General features: G+C 39.5%; 1 protein-coding gene across 1 annotated transcript in view; it reads right to left on the bottom strand.

The window, feature by feature from the left end:
- Positions 1-16062, bottom strand: part of NBAS (NBAS subunit of NRZ tethering complex) — a 189320-nt gene extending 173258 nt beyond the window's left edge. Inside the window, 10 exon segments of the mRNA XM_065631127.1 lie at positions 5185-5283; positions 5398-5531; positions 6303-6436; positions 6793-6836; positions 7707-7754; positions 8834-8911; positions 10549-10591; positions 11211-11265; positions 15695-15862; positions 15865-16062. Of these exon segments, the coding sequence (XP_065487199.1) occupies positions 5185-5283; positions 5398-5531; positions 6303-6436; positions 6793-6836; positions 7707-7754; positions 8834-8911; positions 10549-10591; positions 11211-11265; positions 15695-15862; positions 15865-16047 (986 nt within the window). The 5' untranslated portion in view covers positions 16048-16062.
- Positions 16063-17478: the final 1416 nt, after the last annotated feature.

The raw sequence follows: 17478 nt of genomic DNA, 5'->3' as shown, positions 1-17478 counted from the left end.
CGTACAGAGAAGCTTGACACATCACCACTGATCAAAGAACATGAGAGTTGCCCCCAACTCATACTAAAGCCATCTTTTAGACATGCTACATAGTTCTTTTGAGGAACTTCACCTAAGAACAAGGAAGTAACAAGTTTTCAAATATCTTGCAGGACATACCTCCACCAAACAAATCAAGTTTCAGCACACCACATGAAATTCCTTGTAACAGCTTAAATCGATTTTAGAACAAAATATTTATGTACCCTATTGTACATGATGCAGTCTATGTATGTTTCAGCTAGTCAGGAATAAACATGTAAGGGTACTCACATCTGAGCACACAGTCTAGTATCAATGAACTGAGATCAGAACTTAAAACTCTGAAAAATGTTGGCAAGGTCAATCATCACATACGAAGTGATGGACTTCCTACCATTTTTTTAGCACAGAAAGCAAGTTTCACGTCTCTTTCACAGCCTCACCATGAGGAAAGCTTTAAAAAATAAAATTAAAAATCAGTACACAAGAATTTCATGAAATCATGAAAACACAGCTGTCAGTTCCTAATAACCAAGAGACAGTGGGCATAACCTTCCGAAAGATTAACTTATCTATAATCTTGTCCATTCCCAGGCACCTAAATTCTTCCATAAGCTCTTGCTTCTATCGCAGCATGCCACTGAATTAAAAGTTTCAACAACAGCAGTGACCAGAACTCAACTACAATTGACCACACTGTGCTAGAAGTGACTTAAGAGACAAACAGTAGCACAAAGACCAAGAGAAGAATTGTCAATAATGGTGACAGCAGTAGCTCCAAAACTGCCTGAACGAGCTCTCAAAAGCTCCATCAAGATAAATCTTTTCAAAGAAATTTTGGAAAAACTGTCACATACAGTGCAACATATTTATAATTCAGAAGTATCTTTTCAGATAAATGAAATTCAATGACAGCTGGAATGAAGATGTCGTATCAGTTTAGACACACAAAAAACACACAACTTCAAGACAAAAAGCCTTTTTCTCAGGACTGCAGAGAAATTCATCATGGCACCAAATACTTAAAATTTTAAAAAGCTTTTCAGAGAGCAAAATGCAACAGCAGGGGCAGAAACTATTAAGATGAATAACACAACTGGCATCAAAAGAAAATGAAAGGTACTCCTGAGAGCCTCAGCAAATATCTGGCCTTGTTTATCAATTACTTTTTTTTGGGACTAGACATGAAATGACTCCAAAATAACAAGTTGACAGGCAGACCGGGAGCAGCAACAGGAGAGGGGTTTTTTCCCTGTTTACTATATCATTTTTTAAAGTCAGTCTTAGTCTGAAGAAGAAGATACCATGCCAACAACTTCTTTGGTCCCAGTGATGTGAAAAACTACTTTTCCTGTCCAAACATTTGGGTTCTCAAATCACACCATATCAGCTGTAGCTTTATACCACCCCAGGAGGGGTCACAAAGCAACATTAACTCAATATATGACACCTTTACCCTATTAGGTAAAGTTTTGTTTGGCATGCTGCTATGGACAGTGAGATCAATGCAACACTCTTTAGTACTTAAGATGTTAAAATGTTAAATAATTTTTATTTTTGCATGTTTTCTACAGAGAATAACTAGCATGCAGCAGCTTGTGGACTCTGCTTCTAGAAACTCTTCTAAATGCTTCTGGGACCATCAGAAGTCTCTTGGGAAGTCTTTGAGGAACTTTACGATGCCCGCCATTGCCAGGAACAGCTAGCTAGTAAGTTCTAGAAGCTTTTAACAAGGTCTTTCAGCTGTTCCTAATCAAAGGGTGCTTCAAGTTTTGTTCCAGCAAAGTCCTGATTAGTATGGGTCAAGACCTATGGAAGTGCCAGGCCTAGAGCACAGCCAATGGATTCAGCATGTTGTGCAGCAAATTTGCAGAAAATGATAGCCAGAAACTCTCTCCGTAGATGTTCTCATTGATTGTTGTGATGAGCCACCAGGCTCAGTCCCCAGCACCCACTGGAGCAGCCACCCCAGCACATCAGAGGCCTTGATGATCACAGCCCACGCTCCTCAGGGAGGACACAGATGTGCAGGTCTTGGGCTGCAGGGACGTGGCTCCAAGCACCTGCTCCAGTTGACCCTGCTGTGAAGGGGAATGGATTAGATGATCTCCAGAGGTTTTTTTTCCAGTCTCAAAAAAAATGGCTGCCCTTGCAGCACCTCAACTGTACTCCATTTCAAAAGTTTCTGCAAAGCTGGGCTGAAGATAACTAGTATAATACAGCAGACCAGCAAGTTCAATTGAGGCGTCCACAAAAAACTCAAGACTCTATACAACTCTTCACACATCAGTTTTGGTACAACAAGCAAATTCCAACTGAATCTAAAACCCTTCACCTCCAATAATCATCACAAGTTTTAGGCTCCAATATAAAACATTTTCTGTAGCTAGTGCAGAGAACCCTGAAGTAAGGCATTCACCTCCAGATTAAGATACTCAAAATAAGCAGGTATCAACCTTCCATTAGAACCTACAGAGAGCTCACACTGAAGCAGACATTACTGAAGTGCACCATAAATTCCATCACAGATGAATGCCAGATCACATGAGAACACCAACAATACACATCTAAAGAAAGGTATATAAAGCTTTTCAACTGCAGTGAAATTCATTATTAGACTTTTTCCCAAAGATATTGTTTCAAGTTTTCCTACAGATTCAGATACATTCCCTACTGACATATTCTTTTTGCAATTATCATACACCTAGTGGAAAAATTTAAGCTTATTAATTTCTCAGGTGCTGTTTTATTGCACTGTAATAGATAATGAGCAAATACATAGCAATATAGAGTGCAGTAAGTCAAGGCTTACAAGCAGTGGAGATAGACCAGTGTAACTTTAACATCTGAAACTGAATGAAACACAAGAAAGCACAAAGTGACAAAGCTGTACTTAAGTGATCAAAGTTCACATTATTCAAAATGAAAACTTTGAAGTATTCATATGTATCTACAATTTTCTTTATTGTGCAACTTAAAAAAACCTGCCTCCTTCAACTCCTTCTGTTTTGTTCTGGGTTTTTTTGATAACAAGACAATTTCAGCAAGAGACTCTGCTCATTAATTTAGACTTCTTTAATGTCAAATTTAGAAGTTTCTACCACCAAGTAAATTCAAAACAGGAAAGACTTGTCTACATGAAGGGCAAAACATCAGTTCTTTCGCTTCCCTTCCATTCCAAGCAATTTTACATTGTTTCAAGTATCAATTTTTCAACTTTACTAATCAAGATAACTGGCAGCACATATCAGGAAATACTATGATCACAGGGGATTTCACAAGACTCTTTCCATTTTCATGGAATGAGTCATGATATTTCCTGGTAAAAACAATAATTCCTGAATGTGTATGCCACACACATTACACAAACTCATCATTAGATATAACCACATATTTTGATGTAAGGAAAGGGCGTCTCCCTAGAAAATATGAAACATAAACAACAACAAAAAAGCCAACCATAAGCTTCCATAAAAAGATAACTTTAATTCCTAATATTGTGAATAAAGTGTTCTAGGCACAAAGCCAGTATCGTCTCCTGCTCTTTTACTTCATGCTAAGATCAAGTTTTAAAAACGTTAACCTCAGATCTTATAAGAATAGTAGGAAAACCAAAGGTATTACTTCTCTTGGAGATGAGAGGAAATAAGGAAAAAAAAATCCTAAGTTTTTACCTTTTTTTTTTCCTTTCCTCTTTAAAACCTCTATGGCAAAAAGTTGCCATTAGCACACACAAAGCAATGCCCGTACTATTTGGCTGACAACTATGCCAGCTGATTTTCCATGTATTTACTTGTTAATGGGTTCATCTATTATAAGAATGTAAACGTTCTGACACCATTTACTCAGAAACGCACCAAAAACAAAAAAGCAAGCACATCCATCTATTATAACTGTCAGAATGATTATTTTATCATATTCTGAATATTAACGATATTCTTTGCAACACTCACTGTTACAATCAATCTACTTCCTAATATTAGGAGCAGAAAGTACAACTTTGGAAACAAGTGTCGAGAACCATTAACCCTGGTCTGATCAAAGGAAAGAAGTTCTGTTGTCCAGTCAGATAGCGCTACCAAAGCTCCATAACCCACACCTATTACCTCAGAAGTCTAGATTTCTTAGAGTGAGTATTAATCATGTGGAATTACTAGATATGAACTAGGTAGAAAGAAGAAACCATACTCAAAATTAATCTCTCAAAGCTAGAAGACCATTACTTTTCATTAATAACCATTTTTTGTTTGTGGGGTTTTTTTCTTAAGTAACACTGACAAATGAGAACAAGTTTTAAACTCTGAGTTTCTTCTGGTATTCTATAGCTAACCCTAATTTCCATTTAATACAATACAGTGATATAAGATATTGCACTGACAAATTCAATCCTACTAGATCTAATACAAGAAAAATATCTGGAAGGAAATATAGTTCCCACAACTGCAGAGAAATAGAAAAATAAGTTGCTGAGTTTATCTTGCTGTATAACAAGTAGATATTAAAAAGGTAGACACATTTTTAGCATAGGTAATTGGCTAACCAAGACCTATTCCAACTACATCTGGTTCAAGAGCAGACAGTCAATTCATCCATCTTTCAAGTCTGGTATCTGTACCAAACACACTATCAACAGAGAACACACATCACAAGACAATGCCAATCACCAAAGCCTGGCAGTTCCTGTCAGAACACCATGGAAAATGAGCTGGCCAACATGTCAAGCTATCAAATCCAGACAGGGAAAAAAAAAACAACCAAACAAAAAAAACCACAACAACAACAACCAGACACCACAAAAAAAACCACCACACACACGAAAAACAAACACAGAACCAAACAAACTTATATCAGCCTTTACACCCACAAATTCAGAAATGTCTTTTGAAGCTATTCCTGACACTATAAAAAACGCTGCTTACGTATTCAAACAGTAAAGGACGCAACTCAATTTTCACTATTCCCTTAGCAAAGTGAGATCAACTAGGGCTTCTTTCATAGGTACAATGATACATGACTTGTTATTACTGATTCACTAAATACCAATATTAAAATACTTTTTTTTTTCCCCCCCCCACCCTCCTTATCCAACACATTTCAATGTTTATTTTGCCACCTTCATTCACCATGTCCATATTATTGGCAGGAAGCAAACAGAACACTTACCTGTGACCAGGATGATAAATGACAGTAGTTATTCCATGGGCATAGTGGCTGCTAAAGCTGAAACTATGACTTTCTTGAAAGCTTTGATTGGTTCCAACACTAAGTATGGGGGAAAAAAACCACATTATTTCAGATATATTTTCTTTAATCAGTGGAAAGAATTCCCTTGAAGTTCACCATGCCTTCTCAAAGCAAGTAAAAATCTATGCTTGCCTTACAAGATAACTTCTCAGTTCTCCACGATAATTAACGACAAGGAGTTCAGCTGACCATTGGGCACTTGCTTTGTATTCTAGAAAGATCAATCCAGCAATAGCATAACTCAGATCTCCTGGAAAACTTGCTGTCTTCACCCAAAAATACAGACAAACATTGAGAGAGAAAGGGGATTTAAAAAAAAAAAAAAAAAAGAAGTCATTACTGAAAGAACTAGGAGTCAAATATACTATACTGTACAAAAATTCATTACAAGAAATAAAGTTTCATAGTTTGTATTAGTAAAAAATACACTTGCTTTTATCTTGATTTTACAGAAATCTTATTACTATAAAGTCTGCAAAGACAATATACTAGAGAAATACACTTGAGCCACCTTCCCAAATTAGTTTAATGCAACTTTTGAATATGCAAAATATAACATATGTTGTGTGGAGCAAGCCAACAATAATTATCTATTCTAATATGAAGAAAAAAATAAAATCTTAATATTGCTTTATCACCAATATTTCTTGATTTATAAGTGACTCTGCATAAAAACTGTAGATTTGTAATCTAGTAGTACAAATTTTAATTACGTCCACATATACTAATTTGGTGATTCTATACTTTCACAATCTGATGTACTTGCAGATCTACCACAATTCTAAGAAAAACAAAAATGAAGACTCTGACTAGATACAACAGCACAAAGAATGTGCTTTGTAAGCACTACACATGACTTAACTATCACATATCCATCATATGATAAACACTTCATGGTATGATTGTGCACAGTATTCATACTGTAAGCCTTTTTACCAAACTAAGCCATGATTAAAAAAAGGCCAAAGAGTGGAAGCTATCCTGTATCCTTACAAGAAATTATACTATATTCATATTTAAACTAAGTGAGCACTTACTGGTGAAATGACCAAAAGCTCACTGCCCATTAGGTCAAACACTCTCACTGTGCCGGTGCTTTCAGCATAAGCAAGTAACGTACAATCATGACTCCATGCCACTCGCCTCCACTGAGGGTTGGGATCCTTTGGCACTATGAAAAAGGAAAAAAGTTATTAAAAAGTGAAATATAAATATAATCCCTTAAACAGAACAAAAAGTCAACTGCATCAAAAAATGTAAGGTGACAACCATCATTACAAGCTTATCTCAAAGAAAGAAAAAAAAGTATCCAACACCCGCTACGTCTCCCAAACCCACTAATTTTAACTATCATTTCATTTCAGATTCAGGTTTTATACGTTAACCATCATGAAAAGAAAAGGGGGAGGGAGGGTAATGTAGCTAGTCACAAGCAAAATCATTAAGAGATTCTTCACAAGGCTTTTAAGAAGTTACGACATTATCTTTAAAGTAAACTGACACCACCACTTCTGCCATATTGTATACCTTGACATTTTCCAACTATGGATCCAAAGTCATCTTTTGCAGACCTGCAGAAAAATACTCATATGGATTTAAATCAGAAGAAAAAACACTATTCAATTTTCTACAATAAACAGAACACCATAAAAATACCTTAAGTGCACAATTCAAAGGCGTTCATGTATTTAACTACTTGTTCCAAAAGGTCTTCACCCTTAGGCAGCTACAGCAACTAATAATAGTATTTTAGAAACCCTCCTCCCAATGCGTAAATATTAATAACCCTCATTTAGTAGTAATGCTGTTCAAAATAGGAAAGCAGCCTTTCAGAACTTCAGCATGTAACTTTAGAAAAAAAGAGTAGTCAGTATTCTCTAGGTTACAATTTTAGAAACAATGCAAGAATATAGTTACATTAATACAGTTGAAACACAAGATTTATTTTATAGTCTATAAGCTGACATTTATGGTGTTCATACCACTTCTGATTGAACAATTTTCATACACTTGCTTCTTTTACATATAAATAGAAGGTCTGACCTTCTGGCAAATGGATTTTTGTGAAGCAAGTAAACACACTCAATCAAGATTCGTTCTACAGCTAGATGTGTTCTTGAACCAGCAAAGGAGAGCTTGTTTTTAGAGAGCTGAAGGAAAAGGGAAAGCATTGGTCCTTTCAGCAATCCACACCACTTGTAAAATAAGGTGAAGTATTACACATGCCAGCAACTCTACAGAGAGAGTAGAGGAGAATTTCAAGAGGGAACAGAAAGGCAAAGGTTAGGAAGACTATGATTTGGGGTTTGCATTTTGAAGTATCTTGATTGTTTTTCTTTCACATCTTGAAAAAAGGAGGAGAGAGATACAGATAGATACTTATAAATGACTAGAAACACTTTCTGAGAACTCCACAACTGTGGTCACGAAGCAACAGTTACCTGATTTCTACACACTGGTCTTGAACAACTGCCAACAATTTACCATTGCTGAAAGAGAAAAATACAGGGGTAAAAGTTCATTTCAAGTACAGCCCTTTCAAAACGTGCATGAGAGCTCTAGGTGCTTTTCTGCAAGGTTAGATATAAATTTCCTGTTTCGTAAATCAAAACAAATTGGGAAATATCAATTTGTATACCAGAAAAATCAGTGGTATAATAAGATTCCCTTCATGTCACTAAAATGCATCTGTCACTCTTTCCTAGTAGCAGTAAAGAAAACAGAAATAATGTCTAAAATCTTGCTGCAGGGGAGGTCAGAGTCAGATGTTTCTTATAGATAATTTTATAACAGCCATATCTAAAAATACATATTGCTTTATCATACTTCATTAAGTTATATTATCTCCTCAGGTCTCCAGTCTTTATACCTCACACACAACATTGCATCTGGCATGTTGTGCACCAAAAGGCATCATCGCTTCCCTCAAAGAATCACCATCTCTCTCAACAGTACAGAGCTCTTGATGAACCACTTACCATATTCAGGGATCATACACAATGAACTAAACCATTCCATATTACCTTCATGTCATTGAACCATTTTTCTGTACATACTTATGCTTATTTTTAAAAGCCAGTGATCTCACTGATGCTGCTAAAACGACTGCAGAACAGCTGGTTCTAGCCTTGGAATTCTCACTTCTTGTCCATACACACAGTAGCAGACAAGTCTTGAGGTTATGCACTCACTTTCCAAGCATTTTAAAATAAGCAGTTTTTATTACACATCCTGCCAAGTTATAGGTCTTTAACTGATCAAATTCAAGACTTGAGCTCAAGAACGATTGCGCTGCAAGCCACTCTGCCTCAAAAGCAAGAAGGACTTTCAGACCTGAGTGAGAGATACATTAAATGAAGGGAAGCAGCACGGAAGCCACTATGTAGCAGACTGACCTTCCTTTCCCAAGGCTACCTGTGAAAGCCTCCAGTATTTCTCTTGACCGAAAACAATAACGTGACTTTAGCACAATATTAACTCAGCATTGTTACCAATGGGGACGGGGGGAGGAGAGGAAGCATTAATACATTCACTGCTACCAAAATGGAAAAGCGTGTAAGCTGGTTACCTTGCAAGCACTAGGTGCCAGTTGATCTGCTTACTAACTAGACGAATCAGTCCAGTGGGCAGAGAAAACTTTGCAGGGCTGAAATAACAAAAACATTAGGATAAATCAGAACCTACACCTAACAAAAGCAGTACCTGAGATACCCATGCGAGGTGACTTAGGTTTAAGGCAACCATCAATCACCTGGGAGGTTTGAGCAACTAAACACGAATGAACACTGCACCCTGCCAACAATGAAGGCTGACAACGTCCTCGGTTGTATTAACAGAACAAAGCCACATACTGAGGGAACTGATTCTTTAGTCATCATTCTTCATACTCTTGTCAGCAGCCAGTTTTGGGCCCCACCATTACTCCACCAACAAACTGGAGGGCCACTAAGATGGTCAGAGGACTGGAGCACCTGCCCTACAAGGAGATGCTGAGGGAATTGTACTTGTTTAGCCTGGAGAAGGGAAGGCTTCAGGGGGACCAAACTGCAGCTCTTTGAAACGTAGGAGGTTACCATAAAGATGGGAGCTGCTGAGGTCCATGGCAGGAGCACAAGAAACCACAATCAATCCTTTGGTGGACTTGGCAGTGTTAGCTTAATGGTTGGACCTGATGATCTTAAAAGTCCTTTCCAACCTAAATGATTCTATGACTCTAAAACAGAGGAGGTTCCAAGCTGACATATGGAAGAGAATTCTTCACCATGAAGACAGTCTGGCTGCCCAGAGAGTCTTTGAGATCTCCAGCCTTCAAGCTTTTCAAGACCACGCTGGACAGAGCCCTAAGGAACCCAGTCTGAACTCAGTGTTCTCCCTGCTTTTAGCAGGGCTTTGAACCAGAGGCTTCCTGAGCTCTCTTACAAACATTTTATCAAATACATAAAAGTAGCAACTAGAATCAATTAGAAAAGCTAGAAATCAGACTTTAAATATGACTCAGGGGGGTGGGAGGGGAGAAAAATAAATTAACTCTGTCTGCAACTGAATCCTTAAAACTATGGAGCCCATAAACACTACACCCCACCCACTCAAAAAGGGGGGGGGCAAAAAATAAAGTAGAACGCCAGTAATAGAGTAAAACAGCATTGCCTGCTGAATTCTACTATAGTATTGTTTCACAGGGAGAAATATTATGTCCCTTTCCATATATCTCAAAACCAACAGAATACCTCTAAAAAGGGAGAACTGATATCTTCAAACCTGCCAAGTTCATCAACAGAGTGGTATAATCATAGAGCTGAAATTCTCCAGGAACGTTGTATTTACCCCAATATGTTTCTGGGACCATTTAAGTGCCTTTTGAATTAGAAGTTAAACTAATAAATGGCATGAATGTCGTTCAACTAGTTACAAAGCTTTTTGTACGACAGTTTGAAATGTCAAAAAAAAAAAAAATCCAAATTATTACTCCAAAAGCAGCAAACCCTGCCATGCCATCATACCTGTCATTGAGGCTTATTAAAATCTCAGCTGGGAGGGAGAAGGACAATAGTAAGTTTATTGAGGCTTTTGATAAAAGCAAAAAGTCAAACTAGTATATACTAGCCCTTTTCTAGATAGGCTTCAGCTGTGACTCAAGTAGCTACAACTTAAACTCATGAATAGAGAATAATCTAAGCATTGCTCGGACAAAATTCTAATCAAGTGTTCAATTCAAATAGCCTTCCATCAAATCAAAAAAGCTATAACAGTATTAACAAATAAAAAGATTTTCATCAAATCTACCTGTATCTGTACCAGATGTACCGAAGCAAAAACAATGCAGGACCTACAATGGAAAAAGAGGCAAAAATTACACCTCTAGCAGTTTTAAAACACTCTCCAGCTTCCTACACACAATCTCAGAACACATTTTTCTTTTGTGAGAATTTAAGGGAAAACACCCTCTATCCTTGGTCAATGAATTGTTACATTAGATTAAATGCAAAAAACAGATCAAAAAAATAATGACCCATATCTGGAAATTCTAAGAGGAATTCCTACTGGATGAAAAAGTGATTCAGTTACTGCATGAACCCAGCGTTGAACGGCAATGTAATATAATCAGAATGTAAAGCTTCCTTATAGAACTACCTAACTAGCAAACAGCCCGATGTGGGAGCTGGTAAAGGAAAAAACCTCAACAACATTTCGCAAAATATAACAGAGCTTCTAAACTTTTTAGATGTATGGTTTATTAGTTTGTCCCAATAAGATAGTACAGACAAGAAAGCTCACAGAAATGACATAAAGAGTGATACTGATAATTAGAAAACATCTTCCTGAAAACACATCCTGCACTCTATTTCCATTACACCAGCCACCCTAGAGTGCAGAAACTTTAAATTTTACAAGCAATCCACACAATATTCTTATGAGTCATGAACATAAGAACAAGTCATCTTTACCTGTAATTGCTCTAGTGATGATAAATGATGCACCATGTTTTCTGTTGCCTCTTGGCTGCAATTACAACAGTAATGGTCAAATACTATGCTATACATTTTAACTTAAATACAACATTTATACATATATTCATTGATTAAATTTAAGTTGCCTGCTAGCCTACAAGTTTCTTACATATTTTCTATTACTTGCAACTTAATATAGTAATTTAACTGCATAAGCTAAAACAGGCTATAAAGCCAAATATTTTAAATTACATGATGAAATAAACAAAATGTACTACAGATTGTCTATTGATTCTGCTTTGCCTTGATCTTTGGGTAGTAACAAAAGACACCGACTTCTGATGATGTTCTCCTATAAGGTATATAAATCATTCTTCCTATGCCAAATGAATGCCAGATTGATCTGTAATGCCCAGAAGTCAAAGGTGTACAACATTATGCTAATATATAACTGCTCAGTTACATAAAGATCACTCATGAAAGTTTCAGAAATATTAAGAAAAACAAAGACCTTCTGAGGAAAAACTCTTTTCATGTCAATTTGTACTAGGTGACACAGCCATGCAGATCACCACCTGTGCTCCACACCATCCCACAGAGCCTTTCCAGCAGACCTGCTCTGCTTAAGGCAGAGCGGAACAACTACACTCACTCTATAAATGAAAGCACTCTCCAAACATAGGACAAAGAAATGCAAAGCAACGTAGGATGTATATTCTTAGCTATAAGAAGATGTAAAATTATTTGCCAATAGGAAAGCAGGAAAAAGGGATTAAAGTCTGAAGACAGGAAAGATAACCAATAAGGAACGCATCACAAACAAATCTTCAAAATAAGCAATCACGCTTATCTTTTCTAGTGAAAATAATTAAGCACCACAAACTGAGCATTAGTATAGGTAATGCATGAATTTCCTCTTCCCTTCACTACAGAATACATAGAGCAGATCATTACTTGCTAACTGAAATATTCAGACCTCTCCACTCCAAGTTACAGAGTAGCAAACACTGAAAGACCCATAAATTCATCAAAATTCCAGAGTATGTCCATGTTTAAAAAAAAAAAGAAAAGAAAAGAAAAATTGGGCTCCCAAATTGAAGTTAGTTATTGAAGTAAAGCTAGTTATTGAAGTAAAGATTAGCAGTTTTCTATGAAAAGTTTGCAATCCAGAAATAGTCTTTCAAATAGTCAAGCTGTCATCTCACAGTATGTAAGAAACCAACACAGCTGCACTAACTGATAATGTTCCAAATTCAGGTTGATCAACCAGGAAATAACAAGGCATTACTGTAAAATAAATGCAAGTATAAACTATTTCTTACAGGTATCATAGTACCTTGGGGAGATCTACATTTCCCTAAGGAGGTTAAAAGCAGAGCTTCTTAAAGTTTCTGGATTAAGAAAAGTTCCCAGTAAAAACATTTCCAAAAATTTCTTCTACCTTTTTAGAATTTTTTTTGAAATAATCTTAGTGTCCACTCCAAAGTCTAAACTACAGGCTCCTATTCCTCACATCTTAAATCCTTCACAAAGCTTATTTACTATTATACTCTGAACACCTTTTATAATGTATTCCTATCACCTCAGTAACAGCAGTGGCTACTGGATCTGCTATATTTCTTTTTTAATTCATTCTCATTTGGGAAAACAACTTCAAGTTCTCCTTCACTACAGCATTCCAGAAATAAAACCTGAAGTAACTTCCTTGCTGACAAAACACCCACTTCATTTTGGATTTTGCTGCACACCCAGGAAGCTCTTGGGGCGGGGGGAAGGAAAGGTGTTCGGGAAATCTCAAAATATTAGATGGTAATGAAAAAAAAACCAAAACAACACAGAATCAAGTGATACATTCAATACATTTCAGGAGATAGACAGTACTTGTCTACTGGAGAAACGGGAAAGTTCAGTCTGTCTCTATTTACACAAATGATTCCACAAGTCCTCCTCTGCAACCTCCTCCATACCCATCGCCTCGTTCACTATTTTCACTGATCAGCTACTCTGTAATTATTTTATTCTCATTATATATTTCAGAGTTCCCAAACAATGTGTTACATACAATCACATCAGTAAAGTGAATACAGGCTGCTTGATTTCCACATCACACTCTTCTCTGGCATTGTCAGTGCCTTGCACATTCCTTTACAAATATCTGTTGTTTCCCCCCCAGCCAAAAAAAAAAAAAAATATATATATATATAAAATTGGGAAATTCAACACAGGTATACTAACAGAAACTAAAATCAAAGCTATTTTGGGCTCCAATTGAAGAAATCCATGCTAGTTTTATCAGTGTCTTGAGTTTAACACGACTTTACGTGTGCATCACAGGTCAAAATTACAGCTGTAAGTGCTCAGCACTCTGCAATTAAAAATGAGTCATCTCAAATGAGATAACAGAAGAATAAAACTAAGTCAATAGAGACCTGAGAAAATGTGTCTTAAAGCCTTGCATTGTATCCTAGATGACGGCATAAGACGACATTTAATTTCATTTCCCAGTGCAGCATCCAACTTCCTTTCCTTTTCTGCTGTCCCTCACCTCACTCATTCCAAACCATTCAGTTCTACCAGAAGTAAGGCAGAGAGTGTTTTGTGACTTTTCCAAAGAGCATGAATAAACCAGGATTAAAAGAGGCAGGTCTTCCAAAGGGGAAGTCACGATCACCTAAATATCACTGTTAAGGCACCCTAAGGCAAAAACTGAATCGTGCTGACAAAATAATCCATTTGCCTATCTACATCAGTGTAAAATCAATTTCCTACTAAAACTGTAAAAAAAGTCTCAGAAGTGTCCTTGGCTACTGACAGTCTTCAAGGAGGATGTAAGTCCAAATTATATAGCATATTATTTTCAAGTCTTCCTATTTCTGCCATCCAAAAGGCAAATTGTCTTGAAAATAAACAGGCATGAAGTATCAAGTTTAAAAGAGTCTGCACCATTTGCTGAAGCTGGCAAGCAGAATTCTATGATGCTTAGAAATTCTGACTATGTGGGCAGATGAGGACCCTGAGACTGCGGTTCCATGATCACTTTAAACTGGCATACCGACACGCTGCCGCTAAAGAGAGGTCTCACACTTCACTCGGCTTTGACCGATACGTTATTCACCACCCTTGGTACCTACACTCAACAAAAGGAAATGAAACAACACAATTGTTTCTCAGGCTAATAAGTTCTTTAATCAACTTACCATACAACTTAAAGAATACTAATGGCAGCAGAAGAGAAGGGTTACTTCTCAGTAACGTGCCCCCTTAATGGAGTTGTAGAATCACACTCTTGTGCCACCACACCTACGTCCTCCTCATGGTTCGCAGACATGTAAATCACTTTCCTATGTTACTAGAAACAAACACTACTTACCATCTCTCAAAACACAGTTAAATAAAAATAGGTACAACTGTCTACTCACCTATACAAACAATCTATAAGGGTAGTAATTGGTAATACTGCAATCATATTTTCCAAACATTCGTACCTGCTGCTGCAACTGGGGATTTACAGATCAAGAGAAACAAAAACAGAAGTATTTCTGATAAATAAAAAGATATATTTATGAGAATGGCTTTAGTAATTATGAATAGGTAAATTCTTCCACCTGTGATGTATTTACATCTTCTCTGTTCAGATGTTCTCAGTAGGTATAAAACTTTGTAAAAATACTTCCATAAACTACTTTTAATAGGAAATACATTAACAACTGCAGTAGACTTGAAAGCCACTAAAGAAAGAAATAAAACCACATAGCTTGAATCCTCTATGTCCAAATCAGACAGGAGTATACATAAAGCTCAGCACACTGCAGGGGAAGAGATGAAAAAGCAAAGATGAAAGAGCTTATCTGCTTTTCCACTAATCCATGAAGAAGAATACACAGAAGCAAGCAAAACCTTGTAATACAATAACAACGTTTTCCCATCTTTTACACTTCAGTATCCATTTGTGTGCCTTGCAAACACAAAGCAATATACTTCTGTTTTTTAACGCACTCCTGAAAATAGAGACATGCCCATTCTGATGTACAAGCTGGACAGATCTCGTTTTCCTCATGCTCGATGGAGACCTTGTTTTCCTCAGGACAGCTGCTCTGCTCTCAGAACAGCCGCTTCTGGAGCCGAGACCTGGACTTCGTGACAGCTTCCCTTGTATGAGCTCGACAGTAGAACCGGGTACACACTGTTCACAGGTAACGCGCGAGAGGACTTCAAGGCATCCCAGGCGGCACAAACGAGGGTGACAACGCGGGAACGGAGTGACACGGGAGCATGACAGGGACAGAGGGACCGCACAGACCTCCTGCGCTTGTCCGTGTCACCCTCCGGCTCTTGTGCCCGTCAGGAACGGGGCGGGCAGCCCGGCGAGCCTCCCTGGAGGAAACACCCCGTCCCTCCGGCCCGGCCCGGGCCCCCGCGGCGCACCCCGGCCCGCGCCTACGTGGCCAGTCCCCGCACCCCGGCCGTGCCGCGACACGCACCTGCACCTCCGTCTCCGGAGGCCACTCGGTGTTAACCAGCAGGTCGTACAGGATATTCTCCTCCCCGTCCTCCTCCTCTCCGGCGCCGGGCATCCCCTCCTCTCTCGGCGCCGCTCCGCCGCGCTCCCCGCCGGCGGCGGCCATGCTGGCCCGGGCCCACCCACCGACTCAGCGCGGCAGCGACGACGGCGCCCGGCAGAGGCCAAACTAGTAACGCCCAGCGGCTCCGCGGAGCCGGTGCTTTTAACTTTTTCAGCGCTGCTGCCAGCTGAGCGCCGCGCTCCGGGGCTGGCCGCGGGGAGAGAGGCCCTTGTCTTCCCTGCCCGAGGGGCTTTGGAGCCCTGAAAGGGCATCTGCTCCGGGGGAAGCACGAAGCCGAGGGCAAGGGAGCGAGGCCGAGGAGCCGTCCCCGCCTCAGCGGTTCCTCTGCCGGGCAGCGGCTGCAGGTTCAGAAACCTCAACCTTGCCGCTGAGCTACGAGGGGCGGGATGCACTTTTGGGGCAAGAAACGAGGAGACAGCTACCGAATATGACATCTGATGTACACCTAGAGAGAGCATGTACGTGAGCCTTTATATCCACAGCTTGTCTGTGGATCCCTGGAGGCCTTTTATCCCGCGCCCACCGCTGCTCTGCAGTGAGGTGACACTGGCATGGCCACCCCACAGACAGGGCCACCCCACAGACAGGGACACCCCATTGACAGGGACACCCCACAGACAGGGCCATCCCATTGACAGGGACATCCCACTGGCTGGGACACCCCACAGACAGGGCCACCGCACAGTCAGGGACGCTCCACAGACAGGGCCACCCCACAGACAGGGACACCCCATTGACAGGGACACCCCACAGACAGGGCCACCCCATTGACAGGGACGTCCCACTGGCTGGGACACCCCACAGACAGGGACACCCCACAGACAGGGACACCACATTGACAGGGACACCCCGCCGACACGGACACCCCACAGTCAGGGACGCTCCACAGACAGGGACACCCCATTGACAGGGCCACCCCACCCCACCAGCATGGACACCCCACTGACAGGGACACCCCGCTAGTGCAGCCCCTTCTCAATAGGGCTGCCCAGGGGAAATTCCTGCAGCTGCAGCCTGGTGCTTGCTGTCCAGAAAGCTGGTAGTGGGGAAATTTAGGGCAAGGAGCACCTGACGTAGTCGAGGCCTGAGCATGTTAAAAAAATCCTCACCAAAAGGCTGGGGGCGGGGGGAGAGGAGAAGGGTGGAAGGAGAAAAAAAGAAAAAAAACCATGTATTTCTCACAAACTATTCCTCTAAGTTTAATGATAGGCACAACTCTGCTATGTAGAACTTCTAAATATTGCAGTCCTGCGTATGTTTCCACTCATAGAGTTCAGCTATCTCAAGCAGACAAAAATGAGCTATTTATAAATCATTATGGAAGATCTAAGGTTTTAGTCCCTATCCTGTGACTTTATTATAACGCGTTCATAGAACTAAAAGAAAATTACCTCACACTCTGCCACTTCTGCTCCTGCACTCAATTTTAGCTTCTGTTTAGTAGCCTCTTAGTCTTGTAGGCAACTGTGCAGCCTAAAATTAGATTAAACTAAAAATTAAATTCTGAAACTGGGGATTCAAGGCAACAGGAAAGCTGTATTGGATATCTGGAAGATGCTTCAGGAAGAAACAACTACTGAGAAAAAAATGCTTTCTGGCTGTCTCTGAAACATTTCTTTAGCTGCATACAACAACATAGTTTGTAAAGCAATGACAAATAGTATAACATCACATGCATGAGT

The sequence above is a fragment of the Caloenas nicobarica genome, chromosome 3 (genome assembly GCF_036013445.1).
Source record: "Caloenas nicobarica isolate bCalNic1 chromosome 3, bCalNic1.hap1, whole genome shotgun sequence".
Classification (NCBI taxonomy): domain Eukaryota; kingdom Metazoa; phylum Chordata; class Aves; order Columbiformes; family Columbidae; genus Caloenas; species Caloenas nicobarica.
The sequence above is the reverse complement of the archived record's forward strand: the minus strand, read 5'-3'. Positions and strand labels throughout refer to the sequence as shown.